Genomic DNA, 23,032 nt, shown 5'->3' with positions numbered 1-23,032 from the left:
TTTTTTTTTTTTTTTTTTTTTTTTTTTGGTACTGGGGATGGAACTCAGGACTTTATGCTTTTGAAGCAGGTGACAGAACCACTGAGCTAAATCGCTGGCCCTCAACAATTTTCCTGTAGAAGCTGTAAGAGCTGATTCTAGTTTTGTTAAAGGGAATATTATTTTTATTTGAAATTTTGCAAAAATGGCACAAATTCCAGCCAAACATTTATCCTGTCCAATACAACCCGCCACAGAAGATTTATGCATATACTAATAAATTAGAGTAATTCTCTAATGTTTACTTATAGTTTTTTTGAGATGGCTTTATTTAGTGGCCACTGGAAATGTAATTAAAGTTAGTAAGCTCTAAGTGAATATCTAGCTACTGTTTTATAGGATAAAAAAGACATTAACAGTCCAGCCAAAAAAAAGGTGGCAGCCATTGTTGGTGGCCTCCCCAATAGGCACTGCCTCCCTCTTTGTTGTCTGGCTAAAGTTAGAATTCTCTTAGAAATGTCATCAGGCAAGGTGGCCTGCTCTCTCAGTTCTAGAGGGGATAGTCAAGCCAATTATGTTCTTCCAGAAAGTTTCCTCCTTGATAAAAGGAGAGATACGAGGAAAAATCACACCTTTCTGTCTTTGGATACATTTATATGAGGAGAGTTCTTGAGATGCAGCTAATTATATGGCAAAACGCCAGGGATTTAGCTCAGTGGTTCTGCTGTCGGCCTCGCAAGCACAAGGGCCTGAGTTCGATCCCCAGTACTGGGGAAAAAAAAATCATATGGCAAAATGAAGCAAAAGGCCTAAGGATTGAAATGTAAATTGCTAAGGATAATGGGACAGAAAATGAAAAAGTGTGAATCTGTGATATCACTGGGATATAACACCAACCCTGAAAATGCCTTCTATCAGACTTGCTATTACATGAATTATTTCAATGACCTATTATATAGCCCACTTTTACAGATGGGTTTTCTGCTTCTTGCAGCTGAACATTTTTGTAGATATACTCAAAAGTATTGTAATATATAATACCATAAGTGCTATAGTAGTTATGAATACACACAAGTAAAAATAAAGATGAGGAAGAAACTGTCACTGCCACTTGGGAAGAACTATTCCAGATGAAAAGGGATAGGTGCTTAATAAGCAGACATAGGTGAAAAAGGAATTTTAAGCGAAAAAACTCAGGAGAAAAGGCATGAATGAGTAAGTTGTCTGGGAAGAGTTTATTCATCTTTATATCCCTGGTGTCTAGAATAGTGCTGGGCACATAATTAGTGCCAGTAATCTTGATGAATGTCTTGGAATGAGCCTAGAAAAACTGGCCAAAGTGAAACTGAAATAGGTCTTATGTACCATAGAAAGGAAACAATAAAAACATTTCAGACTTTTATTTTGTTTGTTTTTGTGGCACTGAGGATCAAACTTGGCCCTATGCCTTCCAGGCAAACACTCTACCACTGAGTCACATCCCCAGTCCATTTCACAAAAACGTTGGAGACAGAAAATTAAGCCACATAGTAGCTGTTTAGATTTATTTTGCTAGATGACAATGGGTGGATAGGGATATATCTTTCTGATACCATTCTCCATGTTTCCTTCTTGAGTGGGCTTCATGTACTAACACTATGACCAACAGGTGACAAATAATGAATGAAGATCAAGAATACCAGCACTTACACTGCTCAAACATTACCTTACCTGCCAGTACACATATATTAAGTTGTGAGCTAAAAGCTGAGAACCGATTGCTCATGAAAATAGTATTTTTATGTGAGAATTATAAAAACTCTTTCTGAACTTCTACTTTGTGTTGCCACCATGGGGGGGGCACTGCTTACAGAAGTGTACACCAGAGTCCCGATCTTAAGGAGCTTGTAACATACACAAGTGAAGAAAAAATTCAGCGAACTAAGCAGTAATGAGGCATATGCCACACCTACAGTGATAGCTGGAACAGAGTGATCCCTGAAGAATGATTTATGGAGGAGAAAGAACTTGGATTGGGTCCACCTAGGGTAGAGAATTAGGTGCTATGGTTAGAGGTGCAGGCTGAGTGAATGTGCTGAAGATCAGTTAATGCCACACAAAACTGAGGACACTTCTTTGCCTAAGAAAATATAAAGCATCTGATTTTATTCTGCTCTCACACTCCCAGCAACAGAGAAGACTTGTGACACCAGATATGTGGGGAATTCTCCCCTCCAACGATCAAGCAGCCAGTTTTGCAGCAATGGACACCAGCTAAGTGTCTTATTTAATTTTGACATTATCTACCCAGAGACAGTGTCATCTTTCACAGTTTAAAGGCTCAGCCCCAAGACTACTGCTCTTTCCACTGAAGATGCCAACTGCAAGCCCAGTTTATTTTACCCATGTCTACCCAGCTGGCTATAAATTAGGGTTACCTGAACCCATTCCTTAGGTTTAGTTAATTTGCTGGAATGGCTCACAACTCACGCTTACTAGATTATTATACAGGACATTACATAGGATGCAGATGAAGAGATGCACAGGGCAGGGCCCTATCTCAGTATGCCGCCATTGTAATTTGGATCTGGAATATCCCACTAAGGGCTCATGAGCTCAGAGGGAGAGCTTTTGCAAGGTGACTGGGTTATAAGGTACTGTACTAATTAATCTATGGATTGATCCCTAGATGAGATCAGAACTAAATGTGTTGTTAGGAGGCATGGTCTGGTGGGAAGAGAGGGGTCACTGGTGGCTTGACCTGGAACGGTATATCTCCTCCTTTCTCCTTCTGCTTCCTGGTCGACATGACATAAGCAGCTTTCCTCCACCAGGCCTCTCCACCATGCTGTTTCTGCCTTGAAGCCAGCCAACAATGGACTGAAAACATGAGCCCAAATAAATCCCTCCTCCTTTAAGTTATGAACGTCAGTACTGTGTCTCAGTGATGAAAAAAGTGATCAAGACAGTAACTCCCTAGAAACTTCGCCATGTTCAGCTATTCAGAAAATCTCTAAATCCTGTCCCTTTCGGCTTTTATGGAGACTTCATTGTACAGGCATTATTGTTTTAGATTGGTGGGGATACCTAGCAAGGTGTGTCTATGCAGTGATCCCCCCACCCCAGGGTTGGTGCTGAGAACTCTTCAGAATTAGGAGGCTCTCATAACCTATATTTCATTGAATTTCTTTATGGCCAGCTCTAAGACAAAGGGTGTAGGGGTGGGTAGGGAAGAGGTGAAGATTAGGGTTGCTATGTCCCACCTTGGGTCAAAGTAACTGTAGTTTCTATTGCCTGCCTTGGAAAGGGAGTTTTAAGTCAGGCTGAAAACCAAAAAAATATATATCATAATATCACAACTTCTTATCCCATTTAAGTAAATTACAGTTCTGTACAATATCATTTCCAGGACAAATGCAAAAGCTGTTGATGGAAAAGATAACTTAAACCACTTAAAAATTCTCAGAACATGATAGTTGGGTATGCTGCACCCCAACAATGACCAAATACTTAAATTTGTTTAAAAAAGTGCTAACTACCATATGTATAAGACATTATTTTGAGTTATCAAAGGAAAATCAGAGACATGGTGTACTATTTCAAAATTCAGGGTTTATTAGAAGAGAAAGAAATTTATATAACCATAACAAAAGTTCAAAAGCCATACTTTAGAACAAGAAGGAGCCATATAAAGTAGTAGTGGGTAAAGGAGGAAAAGCAGCTTACTTCCAGTCAAAGGAGGAATCAAGGCAGTCTCTGTGGAAAAGATGACACATTTGAGGTAGATCTTAAAAGGCAGAGAGGTTTACAGGTTTGGGAGATTACTAATGTAAAGCTGAAGGTATTCTAAGTAGAGACAAAGGATAAGTGTACTTAGTCAGGATTCTCTAGAGGAAGAGAATGAACATAACTGTAAAAGGATTTAGATTGTGTTACATGATTAGAGGCTTAATAATCCCACATGGCTGGCTGTGTGTTGGAGAACTGGAGAAACCAGTTGCTGCTCAGTCAAAGAAGCTGGAAGCCCCAGAACAAGAGGGACCAATGATTGCAGCCTCACTCTGAAGTTGAAGATTTGGATGGCCCCTGGTGAGTTACTGGTTCAAGTCTGTGTTCAAAGTCTGAAGGATCTAGAATCTGCAATAATAGCAGCAAAAAAACTCACTTGCTCAAAATGAGTGTAACATGTACAAAGTTGAGTTTCCTGTTTCTGCCCCTTTCTGTTCCATCTTAGTCCCAGCCTACTGGAAGATGCCATCCAGTTCCTGGAGGGTCTTCCTCACACAGTTGGCGGACCCATACGTCAATCATCTCTGAAGACAACCTCACAGATACAACAAGTAGTATGCTTTACCAATTTTCTAGATGTCTCTCAATCCAGTCCACACTGACAACCAAGATTAAACACCAAAATAAGTAAAGAAAACAAGTGAATAATTATCCTTTGCCAAAACATCTTTGGTAGAGATAGACAGAACTTAACTACTTGAAAAAATTCATTTTCTAAAGAGAAAGATGCATTCAACCCATTTGATTTTATTTATGTATATATTTTTTATTTATGTATTTTTGTCTAACTGCTAAAGTAAAGGAAATTCTTCAGACTAGTTATTTTGGAAAATTAAAACACTGATTTGTTACACTGGGAAAGTAAATGTGAAATCTTCAAACAGAGACTAAAGTAGCCAAAGGAAAAGCAAATAGAAGACATAAGACTAGGAAGACAGCAAGGATGAAAGTTGACTGCCACTACTGATCCCTGGGGCCTGAGGGAGTCATTTCACCTCTCTTCTTAATAATTAAGTGAAATGACATATTTGGGCTAGACAGTCTCCTGGAAGCCTTCTGCTTCTGCAGTAAGATGATTCATATCTCATAACTTTGTTTTACTCTTTCTACACAAACCCAGGATTCACATGTGCAAAGGCACATTCTCAGACAGCAAGGTAACAGGTATTCCCATCAAGTGGCCATATCTAATTAGTAGTTCTGTGGCTCTCAGAATATAATTTGAAAAGGGCTGCTAAGTGCTTAACATTCTTTAAGTTATTCAGAGTTCCATGAGACTTTCTACCTCTCAATTTATAAAATATTACCTAAAAGGTGTTATCTGATGGAATAACATTTTAAAGGTATTTAGAATCTCTGAACTAGTATAAATAGAGAAAGTATTCAAAGAAGCCCTATCTATCTTTTATGCATTTGGAACAATAACTACCTAGGAGAAGAATCATACCATTTCCTAAAAAGTAAAGATTATTTTTGTCAATCTAGACCATTGTTAAGATTAGATTATAATTCCTTTCAAATACATTTTAATAACATTCTTCATGGAAAACTAACTACAGATTAAGGGATATCATCAATAAAATTAGAGGACTGGACTTGTTATATTGGAATACTAAAACAGTCTATTAATGGTAATATTAGCAACAAAAATAATAATAGGGTACTGTACAGACTTAAAGAATTTTATTCATTACCCCTGCTGATAAACAATGATCATAAATGTGACAAAAAATTCATTTTATCTTTTTGGTAATTTCAATACTTTCTTTCCAGGTTATCAGTTACTACACTGGTCTATGAATCCTGTTAACACCACTGTGGGGAAGGACACCATGGCTTCTTGTTGCCTCTAACTCAGAGGGGGACAAGAATATCTGTTTACAGGGGACGCTAGCTTTTCCTACCTTTTACCAGTAGTAGGTATTTTTTACTCAAATGACACACTATCTTTCTGAAACAAACACCAGGTACAATCCATCCTAGTTCTAGGGACAGAAACAAAGAGCATTTTCATAAGAATTCTAGTCACATAATTTCATGCATACCTGTACAACAATCTGACAAATCATAATCTCTGCTAAAATTACATGAAATAATAACTTCATGATACAAATACCATAAAATTAATATCTAGCTAGAGAGGACAAATGATAGGATTGTGAAGAATACCACCCAGTAAGAATTACTTCTGCTGCATAGTGAAACTCATAAACCTCACTTATAGGACTACTTTATAAACCAGTCATTTGTGAACAATCACTTCAAACCCTCATGCCATTATCCTGAAAAAATAGGATAATGGAATGCTCTCTCTTTCCAAAGTCTACTCATAAACAGCCCATGCCCCCCTGCTGACTCCAAGAGCTGTATAAGCATACTGCAATCCCATCTACTACAGCTCGTAGACAATTTTGCTTTAAGTAATCTATAAAATGCCAATAATACAAATACAAGAAAAAAAGTTCTTGCTAACATTCTGTATTTACAGTATTCTGAATAGTGCTTAAACCTGTACTGATTGTAAAAAAAGTCACTCCCCTCACATTGCCTCCCAGCCCAGGCTGACAGCTCGCTTAGTTCTCTCATTTACACCACACTGCAGTAACATAAAGAAGGGTTTACTATTAATCCAGGTTTTACTACAAAGCGGCCCGTTATTTCTCTGTCAAACACTGGCAAGAGTGCCAAATGTCTGTCATCCAATTCAGAGGATTAAGTCTTCTTTTATAGTCTGATACATGTACCAATTTATAAAAATACAGATATAGTTTCTTAGAGTTGGTCACAGTCTATATTTTGGCTTGGATTCAGGCAGCAGAGGTTGACTATGACAGCTGGCAGGAAACTGAGGGGAGAATACATCCTCCCCCTCAGTGACCACATTTCAGTTGCCATAGTGATTAATCCGTAATTGAATGCTGTCTTTGTACATTTCTTTTCAAAAAACTTTAAGTAAACTTAAGTTGAAAACATACAGTTGATTGAAAAAAAGGGGTACCACATCACAAATAGGTATAGTTAAATTTTGTGACATACTTCCACATATTAAAAGAACAAATTAACCCTAATAAAGGTATTATCAGTTCCTTCAAATTCTTAAAACATTTCTTTGTGGTCCAAGACCTAACTCATATACCTTTTCCCTCCAGATATCATATCTTTTAAAACAAGCTATTTTCAAACAAGGTTTTGCAATATCCAAGTACAATGTAAAGTAAAACATGTTCTTACTGTGCACATTACTTTATATAGTTTGTGTTATAAAATAACAAAGGTGTAATTAGCAATTAATTTTAGATGGGCTTTAGTTTAGGACATCTATAAAATATTCTACAAATAGGAATTAACTCATAAAAATAGAAAATATAAGAAACCAAATGAGACATGAAAAAAATAGTACATATTAGGCCTTTCCTAAATACATGGATGAATTTGAAATGCAGATTCCTAGTTTTTGCCGTTCTGCTTATCAAAAATTTTATCAAAAAGATTCAGAGGTGGGCAGAGGAACCACTGAACTAAAGCCCATTTGCCCATCAGTTGGAAACTGGATAAAGAAGATGTGGTTTTTCTATAAAATGGAATACTACTCAGCCATAGAGAATGAGAAATTAGATATATTCATAGGAAAATGGATATATATTGAGGATATACTCCTAAGTTAAATAAATAAGTCACACGTGTAAATACTGAATAGTTTCTCTAGTGTCAAAAACTATAATAGTACATAAGATCCTAATGATATAACTGACAATGTGAAATAGGAAGAAAAGGGCTAAAGGTGTAAGGAAAGTGGGAAGGGTGGGGAAAGATATTAAGGGAAAAGAAAAAAATATGACAAAATGAAAAAAATGGAAATAAAGTGCTTGTAAATGGGGAGGGGAGGAGGGGGTGAAGGGAGGGCAAGGACAAGGGGAAAAAATGAGAACCAAGAACTGTTGTGTAAAGGTACAAGATCCCAATAATGAATGTAACTGTACTGTATACCTAAAATGTACCAATAAACTCAATGAGAGAAAAAAAAAGATTGAGAAACTCTTAAAAGATCATAAGATTTTATCTGTGGTGTCCTTTACTTCTCTTTTGCAGGTTTTCTAGTTAGCACGCATATTGTCTTGTGAGCTCATTAAAGGCTCTAACTTAGACTCATCTACACTACACATCAAAAGGTGAATTACTGGCATGCAGTATTCACTGTTACTTATGTGTTGGCTTCACATACATGTATGTGTACAGGAGTCACCTGGTGTTCCTGAAAAGGCTGTCAATACAAACAGGCCCGTGTGTTCATATGCATACACACTGTTTTCAAACCCAGGTAAAGTTCTTCAATGAAACATGGATGACAGACATGAAGCACCCAGAAGAATTCTCAGTAATCAGAAAGATTCTGGATTTGAGCCCCAGATGAAAGATACTATACTGTAAGCAGGTGGTCTGAGGTTTTTTTTTAGGAGATTTTAAGCACAAGAGATTTATCTTCTAACATTATGACTGATATCCTTTGTTCTTGATTCATATCTTTTGTCCTTTATTTTGTTATTGTCTCATAACAATTTTTTGAAAGTTTTCAAGACTTCAAATTCACTATTGCCACCTGCCTTCACACTATAGGTTGCAAAACCTCTCAATGAGTGACATAAGTATCTCTAACCAAAGTTGGTGGTATTTCAGTGATTTCTTCCTTAAAGGTGCTGAAGTAATATTGCCCAGATATGATGAAATTAGTGGCTGTGATCACTTTATTTGGCTCAGAAGATCCTTAGGATGTTTTATGAAATGTTGGAAAGGAATTTTACTCTACTGAAGTGAGTGTTCTTACCCAGACTGCTCTTGGCCTGCTAGCATGGGTGGCATGGGACTGAATCTCCCCCTTAGTGGCTTTAAAATTTCTTTGAACTTTTATACCCACCATAATTTATTCAGTAAACAACAAACTTCTTGATATTCCCTAAACTGGATATACAAAGTTGGTGCACGCATGGTGAGGGAGACACATTAGAGGACACATTAGAGACCTCGGGAGGCAGCTAGTCCAATTTTTTCTTGCTATGAAATTGTCCCTCATTCTGAAAATCACTGTGGAGAGACAAGGTTTCCCAATGAGATTATGTTGTCCACCTCAAAAATGTTGGGGCTAAAAAGGTCATAGGCAAAGTATATTTGCATTTTACAACTTTCCTTAAGAAGGTTGCACAGGGCCTGGTTTATTGCTTCTACATCTTAGGGTTGCCTCAAATTCATCTGTGGGAGAATTATGTCTATAAATTTCTTCTCTTGAGAAATATTTAGATATACTTACAACCAATATCCAGTAAAATGATTTCATTAAAATTTACTACAGAGGTTACCAAATGTTAACATTTATTTGGTAAAAAAGATGGTTTTAAAAAAAGTACCTTAATTTAAAAAAATCTGATATACAAAGTGTGACTGAAAGGAGTTAATCAGTTAATGTATAAAATTTTAAAGTTAATTACAGTAAAAAACACAGTGCCACTCTTTTCTCCCAAAATACTCCCCATTGCTTCAAACACACATATCCCATCATTTGTGCCACCTTCCGAAGCAGTTCTAGAAGCTCTTTTGTGAGCACCTTTATATTCGAATAAAGCAAATTCCTAGAAAACAGAATACATTTCTGCTTTTTTCAGATGGCTCCTACTAGGCAGTCATACTGTGAAAGCACTGTCTAGAGTGGCGGCTGAGAGATACACCTAATCAAACAAGAATATCAGCCACCCCAATTAAGTCATGAAAAGATTCTTAAAGTTGTATTTTGGCAAGGGCCTTTCTAGTAAATTAAAAAATGCTAAAGGTGGGGCTGGGGACTTAGCTCAGTGGTTCCGGTACCTGCCTTGCAAGCACAAGGACCTGAGTTCGATCCCTAGTGCCCCCACCCCAAAATGCTAAAGGCACAGCTTTTTAAAGTCTGTTATTACATTTACTCAAAGGATATTACTCTTCACTAGTTCATTTAATGGTCCCCATTTAAAGCCACAGGTGATGTTTCCTTCAAATTAAGTCTAGGAAAAGCTTTACTTCTCCTGAAAGAACTGGGGTTTTGTTGTCATTTTTAAAGAGATAATTTACCTCAGTGCTTCTCAGCAAGGTATTACGGCATTTTGGGCAGAATGATCCTTTCCATATGGAATTGCTGCCCACTCACTCTTCTTACCCCCTGACCAGGACAGTCATTTAGCAACCCTGGCCTCCAGACATTAACGTCAATTGGGCTCTTCTTGTTGTGATCACCCAAACTTTCCACACACACCTCCAAATGCACTAGATGAGTAATCTCTAAACAATCCACCAGAAAACTCGAATTTGTCATGTTAATAAAATATCCAGGTAGAAAATTATGTCCTATATATCTACATTCTTTCTCCTTGTCTTTAATATCCAGTTTAATTTACAGAATATTTTCTCTGGTCTTGCATTTCACTTTATACTCCGGTTTTATTAAGATGATTCATATTCTTTTTTAAACCAAAACTGGTATAAATAAATGATGATAACTTGGGAGTTCAGAGAGATTTTTTTCCCTGCTTCAATCCTAAAAGTAATACTAAGTAAAAACAAAATACCACTATTATATACAGTATGTATTTTTAACTTCCCACAAAGTGATAGTGAAACTATTTCTCAGACTTTAAACTCACAGAGATCAATAAAAAATAATATACCATAGAGAAGAAAATTTTTTAGGTGGGAGCTACAGTGCACCCCTATAATCCTGGCACACTGGGAGGCTGAAGCAGGAGGACTCCAAATTCAAATAACACCTGGGCCACTTAGCAAGATCCTATCTCAAACATTAGCAAACAAGAAATCAAGCAAATAAACAAAGGGGGTGGAAATGTAGTCAGTGGCAGAGCACCTAAGGATTTTATCCACAGTACCCCAAAAAACAAAACAAAACAAGAAAAACCTTTTGATGCAAGTAACTACTAACAAAAAAATACCATATTTGTATAAAGCTTTATTCCCATACTATAGCAATTTTAAGTTGGAAAACACTCACAGAAGTATTAATTACTTATAACATTATAAAAATCCTTTTGTTAAAAATATAAATTTTATATGAAGCCAGTTTCTTTGTATGTCTTCATTTTAGATAAAATTTTTTCTGAAAATCTAATCATGTATCTTTTTCCACGTGAGATGAGCAGAAATTCTGTTTCTGATTTAACTTTACAGTTCCCTCAGATTCTTTTGCATTTGGAGGGAGGCACAGGCACTTTTTTATAGACATTTTGAAATCATCATTCATTTAATCCAAAACACCATGAATGATTACACTTCCCCAAAGGATGTTTTGTGTTTTACAATTACTTGTATGCCAGTTTTAGTAGCTACTTTTGAGGGTATATAGTAGTTAGAAGTTCCTATTGAGCAACTTCTTTGAAAAATGATATAAAAATTAAATATAGGGTAAATAATATTATCCTATATTCTTCTTACCTTAGAACTGCAAACAGCAATGTTAGCAGGAAGCTGGGAAAATTGCTGCAACTCAAATACATCATGTGCCGCCCATCGGCTCATGCAGTTTTCAGCTTTGCTGGATCCAATCACATTCTGGTTTGAGTGAATGTAAGCCACTTCCTGAACACCATCTAGGAGGTAATTAGTGTTTATTAGGTGATATAGCAATATGAAACAATACGGTTTTATGTGTACTTTAAAATCACCAGCACTACATTAAAATAGGTTATCTGTGCTTTAATTCTGATGATCAAGTATTTTTAAAAGGATTTTGTTTGGCAGTACTGGGGATTGAACCCAGGGCCTTGGGCACGAGAGATAAGTGCTCTGCCACTGAACTGTACCTCTACCTTACTGCTTTATTTTTAATCCTCAAATAAAAAATTAATTTTTATGTATCACAATATTCCTAAAAAATGTTGGTCTAGGCTATCTTGGAAATGACTTTTTCCTCTCACTAATATGAGAAGTGCTGATCATGTCAATCATACAAAAACAAAACACGGTTACACAGTATGATTAAAACAGCAAGGTGAGGGCCAGGGATTTAGCTTCAGTGGTTCGGTGGCCTGCCTTGCAAGCACAAGGACCCGAGTTTAATCCCTTGTACCCAAAACAAAAACAAACAAAAAAACAAACCAAAAAACAAAAAAAAACCCCAGCAAGGTGAAAAACACTTTTCTTAAATTTCAAAACACTGGGTAGTATGTATGGTGCCCATTTTCAAAACTCCCAAAAAGATTCTTCTGCTAGGTAACAATCTTTAAATTTAAACCTGAAATGGGGTTTTAGGCACAAGAAAGTCATGGTTGAGAGTCCTATGAATTTATCTACTTTGTTAATAAAAAAAAAAGTTGTTGACTAACTAATGGAGTAATGCTGACCTTATCTGTTTCTTAAACCTGTCCTTGTGTACAGTGGAATGGGAGTGTAGGCTGGTGATCAAGGGGTTCTTTTTGGTTGGCTCTGCTCAGTTTTATTATTTTCATTGTGTGTGTGTGTTTTTTTTAATACATATGCCTAGAGAATGTCAAGATGGGAAATCAAAAAAAATTAGGAAATGAAAAAAAATTAACTCATGGATTTTATCTGAAAGAGAATTTTTAAATGGCTGTATTTTTTTATTGCTTTGCTTTTAGGTACCTATAAATTATTTTTAAATTGTGGTAATAAAAGAGAAGGATAGCCATGAAACCTGTCAAAGCTCCCTCAAACAGTGCTGGTAACGCACCTCAGTCATGAACTCCAGCACTTGGGCTGGTTCAGCTCTGAAGTTCTCTCAACTGGAAAAGGCCAAATATGAAGTACAAGCCACTGCTACATAATGAGATTAAAGAAACAGGAAAACATTTTTCTTAAATTTCAAAACTCCCAAAAGAATTTTTCTGCTGGAAAATTTACTCAGATTTTTCTTTTTTCTTTTCTTTTTTTTTTTTTTGAGACAGGGTTTCATTATATAGTTGAGACTGATCTGGAACTCACTATACAGCCCAGGCTGGTCTCGAACTCACAGTGATCCTCGTGCCACAGCCTCCTGAGTGCTGGGATTATAGGCATGCAGCCACCACGCCTGGCCAGATTTTTCTTAATTTTTATGGCACATTTTATGCATTATTCAAAATAGTGTTAGTTCCAAAACATCGTCACCTTTTGCCAGGGGGGGAAAAACCCAAATCAACTAATTGTTTAAAACATAGTTTGTACAATAATTCCTCAGACCTAAAATCTCACTGTATCACAAGCAAAGGATAACCCAGTCCTTAGTTACAATGGTACCAAAATATGCATCACAATGCACTTTTAATCGAGACTACTGACAATAAAAGCCTGATGTATAAGTAAGTCAGACACAACAATGGAAACAAAAAAAACTCTGCTTTTACATTAGCTTCCTTCAAATAGTCTTTTGGGAATAGGCCAGGCACTGAAAGTATTGCTAACTCTTAAAAATCATTAAACAGGGGCCAGGGATGTAGCTCAGCAGCATCATGTGTCTGCCTGAAAAGCTCAAGATCCCAAGTTCAATCCATGGTACTGGGGAAGGGGGGAAAAAAAAATCACTAGGCAAATTCTAGGCAGAGATCAGTGGCCATGGAAGCAAATTTTTAATCTCTCTGAATATGCACCTCAAAACAGTGCCAGAACAGCAAAACCAAAAATCCATGCACTACATCACAATAAAATTAGATGAGAAGATAACTCCAAGAGCCTTAAAATACAAGCAGGCAGAGACAACTCACCAAGTGGTACAAAGTCTGCATGGTATCAGGGTCTGTGTGAAGGAGAAGGAATTACCAGAATGGCACCTAATGGACCTAAGAACAAGGAACCCTAGGAGAAGGAACTCAGAGGAAATAAGTGTGACAGATATGTCTTAAATGCAATGGAAATTTTAAATAAGCAAAAAGAAGTGAAAAAAGAGATAAAATGGATTTAAGGCAAATTCTGAAGAAAGGTGAAGTATATCAAACACTGAATAACAAGAGTTTCTGAAAATAAAAGCCAAAGCAAAAGAAATGAATAAGTAATAATACCATACTAGAAAGCTTTCCTGAAATGAAAGCCAAGGGGAAAGGACACTGTGTATATGAGAATATCGATCCAAAATAAGCAAGACTATCGCTTCTTGGCCTTTTGGCTAATATCAAGTGCAGAATAACCAAGGCTAAGATATAATCTAGTAGAAATTACAGTGGACCCTTGAGTTACAACTGGCCCAATAAATGAACAACTTGGGTTCCAACTGGAATTTTAGCTTTAAATTATGACCAAAGTCTTGAGTTACAACCCAAATGCTGGCTGCTTGTGCTTCCAGATGGTCTCATATATAGATTTAACCCTTAAAGAGTTCTGGGAGGGACAGTACAACATCCTTTCCTGTATAGGGTTGAGAAATCCTGGCCAATGTCTCCCCAAGGACACTGACAATCATTTTACCACACTGAACAGATAGGTAGGAAGGTAGGAAGGTAGGAAGAGGGAGAGGGCGAGGGCGAGGGCGAGGGAGAGGGAGAGGGAGAGGGAGGCAGATGGACAGAAGCATTAAGCATGAATGGTTGCTAAGATTAAACACATCAGAGCAACATTTTGTATCTCCTATAGTCTTATCTAATACTAGCTTTTGTCTTGCCAAAAGAAATAAATCTAAGTCTGATCTAGTCTTGGAACCTTATTGCTCATTTGCAGATAACAGAGATGACAGAGGAACATGTTCAAGTACACAGAGAATATACAATTGGCAAAATACAAACTGAGGGAAACATTGTAGATGGCCCAAAAAGGGTCAAAAGGTAAACTGTAAATCAATGAATACTCAAGAGGAAGATTTCCATAAATTAAAAAGATTAAAATTTTAAAAAAATGGGATCTGACTAAACTAGGGTTGCACATTTGTATGATAAAATCATTAACAATGTAAACAGGTCACACTATGGAATTTGGAACGAGTGGTATTTATGGGGCAGAAAGGCTATGATTAGGGGATGGCACATGGAGAGAATTCTGGAGTAGACAGCAGGCTCCTCTATCAGGCTCTGCCTGGTCTTCCCTTATCCTCCACCCACCCCTTCCTTATTTGTACCTCAATATAAATTCTTGATTATACAGCTATTTTACAAGCTAATTCAATAATCTTTCACAGACCTATTAAATGCACTATCATTCAGAGTTTTAGAATGTATCTGTAGTTACCTAAAAGCTTATCCATTGATTCATGTATCTGTTGCTGATGGACAACTCCCTCACTTGAAAATTTCATTGGTTTTCTCGGTATGAAAGTGCTATTTTCCCTATCACAGCTAGGTAGTTTTGAAAAGAAACTGCTTCTGTCTTTTATAGTTTTTGTTCTATGATTCTGTTTAGAGAAACAGAGGTGGCGGGCAGATGAATCACCATCTGAGGATGAAAATTCATCAATAAGCTGAGCGTTACAATCTTCATTTGTTAATGGGTTTGTTTTCTTCAATGTTTTGGAAAAACTGTTAAGTTCCTTTTTTTTCTTTTTTCTCTTAAACTTCAATGAACTTTGCCTTCTTACTCTTGACTTGGGGGAAATGTCAATATCATCAGATTCATCACTAATATCACCATTTCCTTCTCTTTTCGTGATAGACTTCAGGGTCATGCCTTCAGGACTTAAGCTTTGTGAAATTAATCCATTTCCTCTCTCAATTTTTCTACAATCATTGTTCTTTCTTATTTTTACAGGGATTTCTGTGTGAGAATATTCAGATCCATTTAAGGGTAGCTTAAGCCTTACACGATTGTTGGGGATCCTCTGAGTTGTGTACTGTGTGGGAAAAATGACATCACTATCTTCTGATTCTGTGCCATTCTGTAAAATGCAATGATGTCCAGCTGTAGTTTTAACATTTTTCTCATCATCAGACTCAGAAGAAACATTCTGTCTTAAAATCTCTGTTTTATCAAAAACACATTTTTCATTGGGACTTGGTGTGCTATCTGGTTGCTGATGTTCTGAAGTACCAACAATATCCTGAGTCTGCTGACAACCAGTATCTCTGGCTTCTGTGGTGAGGCTTGTGGGCTGCTCATCCAAACTGTCCTTGCCAGAGGCAGAGTGTCCACTGCTCCCCTCAACTGCTTTACATGTTGCCTCAAATAATTTAGAAAAACCACAATGGAATAAGGTAAGCTGTCCCGAAGAAGCTGAAGCTTTGTTTGAGTCAGATGCTCTGTGTGTTGTGGTCTTTATTCTTGGTGTTTCCATAGATTCATCATCACTAAGGTCGCTGCAGAGATAACTCCCTGCTATTGGTCCTTGCTGTCCTCTGGGTTCTTGACAGCCAGACTCTTTGGGCTATATAAGAAGAAGCAATGACAGAAAGAGAAGAAAACATCATGATAATGTTACTGACTATCATACTGGAAGGAAATTGATTTTGGTCAGACAGTTTAGATACAAGGACTCAGTGGTTTCTAAAAGTACATTTATAATGAATGTAAAGGAATTAATATTAGAATCTGGTACAGTCATGTCTCTTTCCAAAATAAATAAAAGTTCAATCTAGAATACTGCATGATCAAATCATTTTCAAGGATTTCATTACCAGCTTGTAAGATGCAGAGACCCACAATTCTAGCCTTAGAAGTGAAAAGCTTTCTACTCAAACTTTGAAGTAAAATTTGCTATATATTTAAGACCAATGTTTAATTTTTTCACATTCATTGGAGTAAAATATATCCTTCAGTTCCCTATAATTGAGGCTTTAGTAGTAAAAAAATAAAACAACAACAACAACAAAAAACTTTGGAAAAGTGTTATCTTGTGATATTTCTGCCAACATTTGATATTCATATTTCTATAAATTTAAAAAATGTTCACTTCAATTCAAGATCATTGGGTTGATTTAACTTATAGTTAAATTTCTGTTATGGCTTGCATTTAGATGCACCCCCGCCAAGCCTCATAGGTGGCGTTTTTTCAGAGGCAGCTAGATCTAGGTTGTGTGATGATGGGATTGAGGGTGCCCTGCCCTGGGCATGAGTGCTACCCGTCCTTAGGGTAAAATCTAAGGGTCAAAGAGGGGGTTGCTGTGGTCACTTGTAGCTTGCTGCTGCTGCTGTTTGTCTTTCTGCCTCCTGCCTGCTCTGCAAGGCCCCACACTGCCATGTCAACCTTCCTTGAAGCCAGCTGATTATAAACTAAAATGCCTACAAACAGTGATCTAAAATGAACCTTTCCTCTCTTAACCTCAGTCGTTGGGTTTTTTGTTGCAGCAATGAAAAAAGTAACTAAACCAATCTCTTCACAAAGAAAAAACTGGTAATAATAACAAAAGCCTTCCACATGTTTTTTTACCTCTAAAACAACCTTAGGATGAAAATATACATTTTGTGCTATGTAAGATGAGCAACTACTGAATATTATAAAATCAAGGACTCAAATGAAATACAACATCTGAAATACAACAATGGCTAGTTTTCCATTTAATTTGCTTTGTAGTAAAAAGTTATTTATTTGGGTTGGGCTGGTCACCTACATAGTGTGTTTAATTTTTGATTTTTGAATTTGATGCAGTTAAAACTGCAGTTAAGATGCAAATGCCTAATGGCTGCCTCTGAATTTGTTCTTACAATATGGATATTAAATTAGCATAAATTATTAATAAGAGGACACAAAGTGAGGATACTTTGAGTTTTTAAAAGGACTTTAAGGGCTGGGGCTTTAGCTCAGTGATTCCACCGCCTGCCTTGCAAGCACCAAGGCCTGGAGTTCAATCCCCGGTACCAAGAAAAAAAAAAAAAGGACTTTAAAAAAAAAAAAAAAAAGACTTTCTTTTACACATAAGAAATGGAAGAAAACAGAAAAGAAACTTAGAATTATCAAAATAGAGGTTTTCCAGGCATGATGAGCTACACACCCAAACGTGACTTACTGTTTCTAGTTCTTGTGCTGGGGGTCCTTCTTTCAACCATGTTGTGGCTGTCATGATCCCTGCTTCTACTTGGCCTTCTCTCTATATCAGCAAAAAAATAAAAAATAAAAAATAAAAAAAAAGCAAATAACTGTGTAAAATGGATAAGAGAGATTAAAAACAACAGCAATGACACGTTAAATCTTGGTGCTATAAAAGGAAAACAGTGCAGCTTGCTTTAGCATTCTTAATATTATTTTTCAATTTGCGACTTAAGGAACTCATATACAGTTTTATTCTTAATTCTTGTCTTAAAATTTACCTTTTCAGACATAGAAAACTAATAATACTTTCTATTAAAAGCACTAGAAGAAGAGGCAGAGGAGTGAAAAAATGTCATTTACCCAAAAATTGTATCCATATTAATCATTCTTATGTAATAAGTATGGTAGGACATATTAGAAACATTTCAAATACCAGAGACAATGCTAAACACTGAAAAACTGAAATGTAACCTAATCACAGGAATATTTACCTTTCATATTTGTTAAAAAATATTTAAGAATCCCTCAACAGACACAAAAAATGAAAAGGTGTGTCCTAATGTGAAACTAAAAACATTACCTTAATTTTATAACAGGCTTGCTATAACTTTTGGGAAAGTATTTGCACTTCCAAGCCTTTGGTACACATAGCTTAAATATTAGGATATTAAATTTTCCTTCAAAAGGAAATCCTGTCTTTCTCTTTCTAATGCTGTATCTGCCAATACCAATAGAAAAATAGGAAATAATACTGTCATCACCAAAGTTATAAGTGCCTAACTTATGTATACACAGACACACCGACAGACTGTTCCAGCCACCTGGTATCCAGGGTAACAAGCAAGTGTCTCCTACAAATCTCCAGAGAATAGGTCCGTTGACATGTTTGGGGGCTCTTACTGTGAGGAGATGGGAGCCTCATCCTAGCATGGCCACTTTCCTCTTCAAATGGCAATAACAGGGGCAACAGGCAGCACTAGAAATCATCCACTTTGGAGAACTCCTTTGTGGTGGGTAAATGACAACTTCAGTTGCTCACTATAACTACCTTGGTGCAATTCATAACTCTTTGTTTTCTCTCATACCCTGTATATGATTCATCAGCAAATCCCAATTTCATGCAATCTGCCACCATCACCCAGGTCCAAGCTATCATCATCACTGCAGTTTCCTCCTAAATGGCTTCTTGCTTCTGTCCTCTGGGAATCAAATTCTACTAGACTTTTATAGTCTAATTCTCAATAATATATAATATATAAATGAAGTTACATCTTTCCTTTGTAACCATCCAGTTGCTTTTGTTTCTTTCAAAGCAAAAATCAAAATTCCAGCATGGCCCAGCTCTCTCCATCTCTCTCACCTCATCTCTTGTTCTTATTTGCCCCCTCCATTGGCTTTCCAATTCAGAATCAAACATTGTACTTAGTACAAAATAAAAACTCAGCAGCAGACACCACATACCGTATAACAGTTCAAATGTTTCCAGGATACATATAATGTACAACTTCTTCTTTCTTATCAGTTGGTGGAACTACTACTAAACTTGCTTGGCATAACATTCCTAATATTGTTTGTTCACTACGTAAATATCTTATTTCACCTTCCACCAAGATAGTGTAAGTTCTTCAAATACAAGAATCAATTTTTTCTTAAAATTTCTGTATGATGCTTATTAATTAAATGAAATACATTCAGATTTTACTACAAAGTTCTGGAAGTCAAGGGAAATAGGCTGATACTCTAACAGATTCAGTTTTCTCATCTACATTAGAAGGAAATTGAAAGGAGGCTTATTCTAGGATTTTATGAAATCCATATTAATGTCAATTAGAAAGACAGGTTAATATCCTTAGTACTCGTATATTAAAGAATTAGAAGATTTTCAGAAAGATATTAATATTTCATTTGAAGAATAAGAAACATCTGAATGTTGAGGATGAACACAATGGAAGAGTGTGAAATATTAGTGTGGAATTTTTATTGAGAACAGAAAACAAATATCTCTATGAGACATGAGAGTACATCTTAGGGAGTATTTGGTAACTTTTAATCAAAACATTATTGTTTATTTAGGAATTTTTTTTTTTTAGTTCTTGACTTTAACAGCTGTTTTCAAAATAATAAACTTCCCTTTCCAAGTCTGAAAATGGCCTTGGAGATAGATTATCTCATACATGTATCTGTATGCATGTGTGCATTATTTATAACTATGTATAGGAGAAGGTTAGTTTAGAGGTACAATGACTCATTTGCTATTTCTCTAAAAGTAAAAAGTCTAGGCACAGGCATTTTTGATAAAGAAAACTAAAAATTTATCTGAAAAGGCACCAACAATTGTGTTTCAAGGTTTTGGAGGGATAAAACTGATTTTAAAACACTTATTGAAAAGGTCAGAGAACAATTTCACACCTCCAAGATGTCCCTTGTAAGACAAGACCCTTGGGATCTTAGTGTAAAGAGGTTATAGATCCCAAAAAGCTCTCCTCGATGCTCTTTTGATCCTTGAACTGCTTCAAAGTATCGCTTGGCATTTTCACTTCCAACCACCACACAGTGAAGTTGCTAAAACAGAAAAAACACAAGTTATTTTTGAAGTGTTTGTTCCAACAATATGTCAGAATTTCCTGGCATTCCCTGTATATACACAGCTTTAGCTGGAGCAGGCTGCGATCTCCTTAGGGAGGAAATTTTGTTTTAACTTCCCTGGCAGATGTTGCCATTATGGTGAAATGTAACAATAATCTGGCCAGTCTTACTAAAGCAGAGATCTTATACTTCCTGTTTTATCTGTTTTCTAACAACTAAGTCAAGGTTACATTTCCATAGAATATCCACTTGACAAAATGTTTAATAATAAAAGTGTATACTTGAATACACTTTTCTTAAAATCATTGAAATAGAAACTTAAAAATGGAATAAATAATCACTATAACAGTAAACTTAAATTATACTTCAAAGTAAGTACTGTATGATAACCACATTGATGTCAAACTAATTGTACCTGATTACACTGTTACTTAACAGCAAACGCCCTATATGCAGAAATGTTGCATCTTTGAAACAATTTTGAGTATGAGAAAGAACAATGACATGGGACCCTTAAGGACATGTGCCATCTTAGTGTCAACATTAATATGTACCCTATTTGCTGGATATTTTACTAGATGTAAATATGTAAAATTAAAACACAATCTGATTACCCCCCAATACTTTAAAATGTCTGCAAGAAAAAATGCACAGAATGGAAAATAACTTTAATCTATTGTCAATGAAAGTAGTTAAAAAGAGACACTTATAGTTTTGATTATCATCAGTTTATATGCACTGTAATAAGTTACTCTAAGGAACTAAAATTTGTGTGTGTGTGTTTGTGTCTGTATGTTCCAAGAGATTGACCCCAGGGCCTCATACATGCTAAGCAAGCACTGTAGGTAACTACATTGCCAGTCTTTAAATTCTTATTAATAGCTGTCATTTATGAAATGTTACATGTGTAAGATTTTATTTACATTTTCTCAAATCCTGTAGCTTTACAAGATATGATCTCCATTTCATAAATAATAAAACTGGAATTTGTCCATTTTAGAAATAAAAAAACAACTTAAAAAAATGACCTGCCTAACTGTGCCAGCTAAGAAGTGCCAATTCTAAAATTTGTAGTTGGGTTTGGCTGAATCAAAAACATTCTCTTAACAATTTCTCACCTACAGGATAGCTCTCTTAAAAGAAGACTGTTAGGAGCTTAGTTTGAAAAATTTATGTATCAACATAGCAACTTGACCAGTTCAGTATCAATGTTCCCAAGAACATGTGCTTTAATCCTGGGAATATGAGAACACAACTGCAAATGATGGCCCAGTTTTCTATTTCACTCTTGCTACTGACTGCCTTCAACACTGATATTGTTAGACTGTAGGTCTACTTACAATAATTACCAAGGTAATTTGTAAGCCTTAGTGTGATGTTATAAATTTCCTAACAAAATTTCATCACAACATTTATATATATATATAAAAGCACATTATTTTGTATTAAAACTGTTTTCCAAAGTGGCTTCAGCAAAAGTGAGAAGCAAGTGCTTTTATCAGTAGGCTAGTCATGTTTGAATTCAAATGGGTAGAGGAAGATAAATAAGCAACTGGAAAATGCAGCTTAGTTTCTAGCTAAAAAACAAAACAACAACAACAACAAAAAACTACACAAAGCCACTAGAAAAGATATAGAAGAAAAAGAAATAAAAAGAAAATAGTGTTCATCTTGTTAAGAAGTTCAAAGCCCCTTCTTCCACCTTGAATGCCAATACTATGACATCTGCTCTTCCTTCTGTCAGATCCTCTGCTTCTGCCTTTATATCTTCATCTCTGCTTTCTCTGACCTTACTATCTCTTCTTTATATGGACCTTTGGCCCACCCAGATAATATATATGGCTGAGGTATCCATATGCACACATCTTTGGAAGACCATTATCCAGCCTACCACAGTAAAGAAGTGCAAATAAAATGATGGGTCATGTCAGAACCACACAGCCATTTTGAAAGGTTTCCCACTGGCCAAGTGAGACAATCTGAACTCAAAATTAATAGTGATATCCAACAGTTTATAATTTGTTACTAAAATAGGAACCCAGGAGCCCATGCAGATTAACTAGAATGGAAAACTTTTTTTTTTCTTTTTTGGTGGTAGAATACCAATGAAGAAAAAGGAAATAATGGAAATAGAAAAATCATCACGATGATAGTTAACTCAGACAGGAATTGTTATGGCATGTATCCAGAAGTACCTCTCAAAGACTCAAGAAATCACAGGTATAGTTTTTGAAGGTGGATGGAGCTAGAGTGTGTGATAACTAACTGAGTTAGCAAAGTTCTGGGTATAGATAATGGAAGCCCTACCCTTGGTGTGGGTGACACCAGGCTTAAGGCCTAGATGAAAGGAGAGGAGACAGAGAGAGAGGGAAAGCAGGCTGGCTGCTGCTTCTCTGTTGATGCTGCCTTCTGCCTGCCATGACATGAACTGTTCTCACCTGTGATGCCCTTTTGCCATGCCACCCTGTCTAGGAGCCAGCCAACTATGGACTGAGGCCCTACAGTCTGTGAGCTGAAATAAACATGTCCTCCTTTAACTTGTGGGTGTCCGGTATTTTGTCCCAGAAATGAAAAAAGGAACTAAGCAGAATCATCAGTGAATGCTAAGGATAGCTACAAAGTTGATGAGAAATAAGATATTGGCATTGTCTTGGAGGATCTCCCATAAATTGCTTATCAATTGCAAAGTGAAAAAATGGCAATATTGCCTGTAAGTCACCATACTGTGAGTTCTCATGGACCCCGTGAGAAGAGTATGGCTTTGTGCCCTGCATCTGCACATGAGGTTAA

At 36.3% G+C, this 23,032-nt stretch overlaps 1 protein-coding gene across 2 annotated transcripts in view; it reads right to left on the bottom strand.

Moving 5' to 3' along the window:
- Positions 1-23,032, bottom strand: part of Ercc6l2 (ERCC excision repair 6 like 2) — a 139,809-nt gene that overhangs the window by 27,947 nt on the left and 88,830 nt on the right. For both annotated transcript variants that reach the window (XM_010636147.3, XM_010636146.2), the window contains exons 14-17: positions 20,066-20,218; positions 17,634-17,714; positions 14,926-16,054; positions 11,212-11,366 (exon numbers count right to left, since the gene is read on the bottom strand). In XM_010636147.3, coding sequence (XP_010634449.1) covers positions 11,212-11,366; positions 14,926-16,054; positions 17,634-17,714; positions 20,066-20,218 — 1,518 coding nt within the window. The remainder of the gene's footprint in view (positions 1-11,211; positions 11,367-14,925; positions 16,055-17,633; positions 17,715-20,065; positions 20,219-23,032) is intronic.

Source organism: Fukomys damarensis, unplaced genomic scaffold (genome assembly GCF_012274545.1).
Source record: "Fukomys damarensis isolate Sample0158 unplaced genomic scaffold, DMR_v1.0_HiC HiC_scaffold_27, whole genome shotgun sequence".
NCBI classification, from domain to species: Eukaryota; Metazoa; Chordata; class Mammalia; order Rodentia; family Bathyergidae; genus Fukomys; species Fukomys damarensis.
This window is presented reverse-complemented; position numbering and strand designations above follow the sequence as displayed.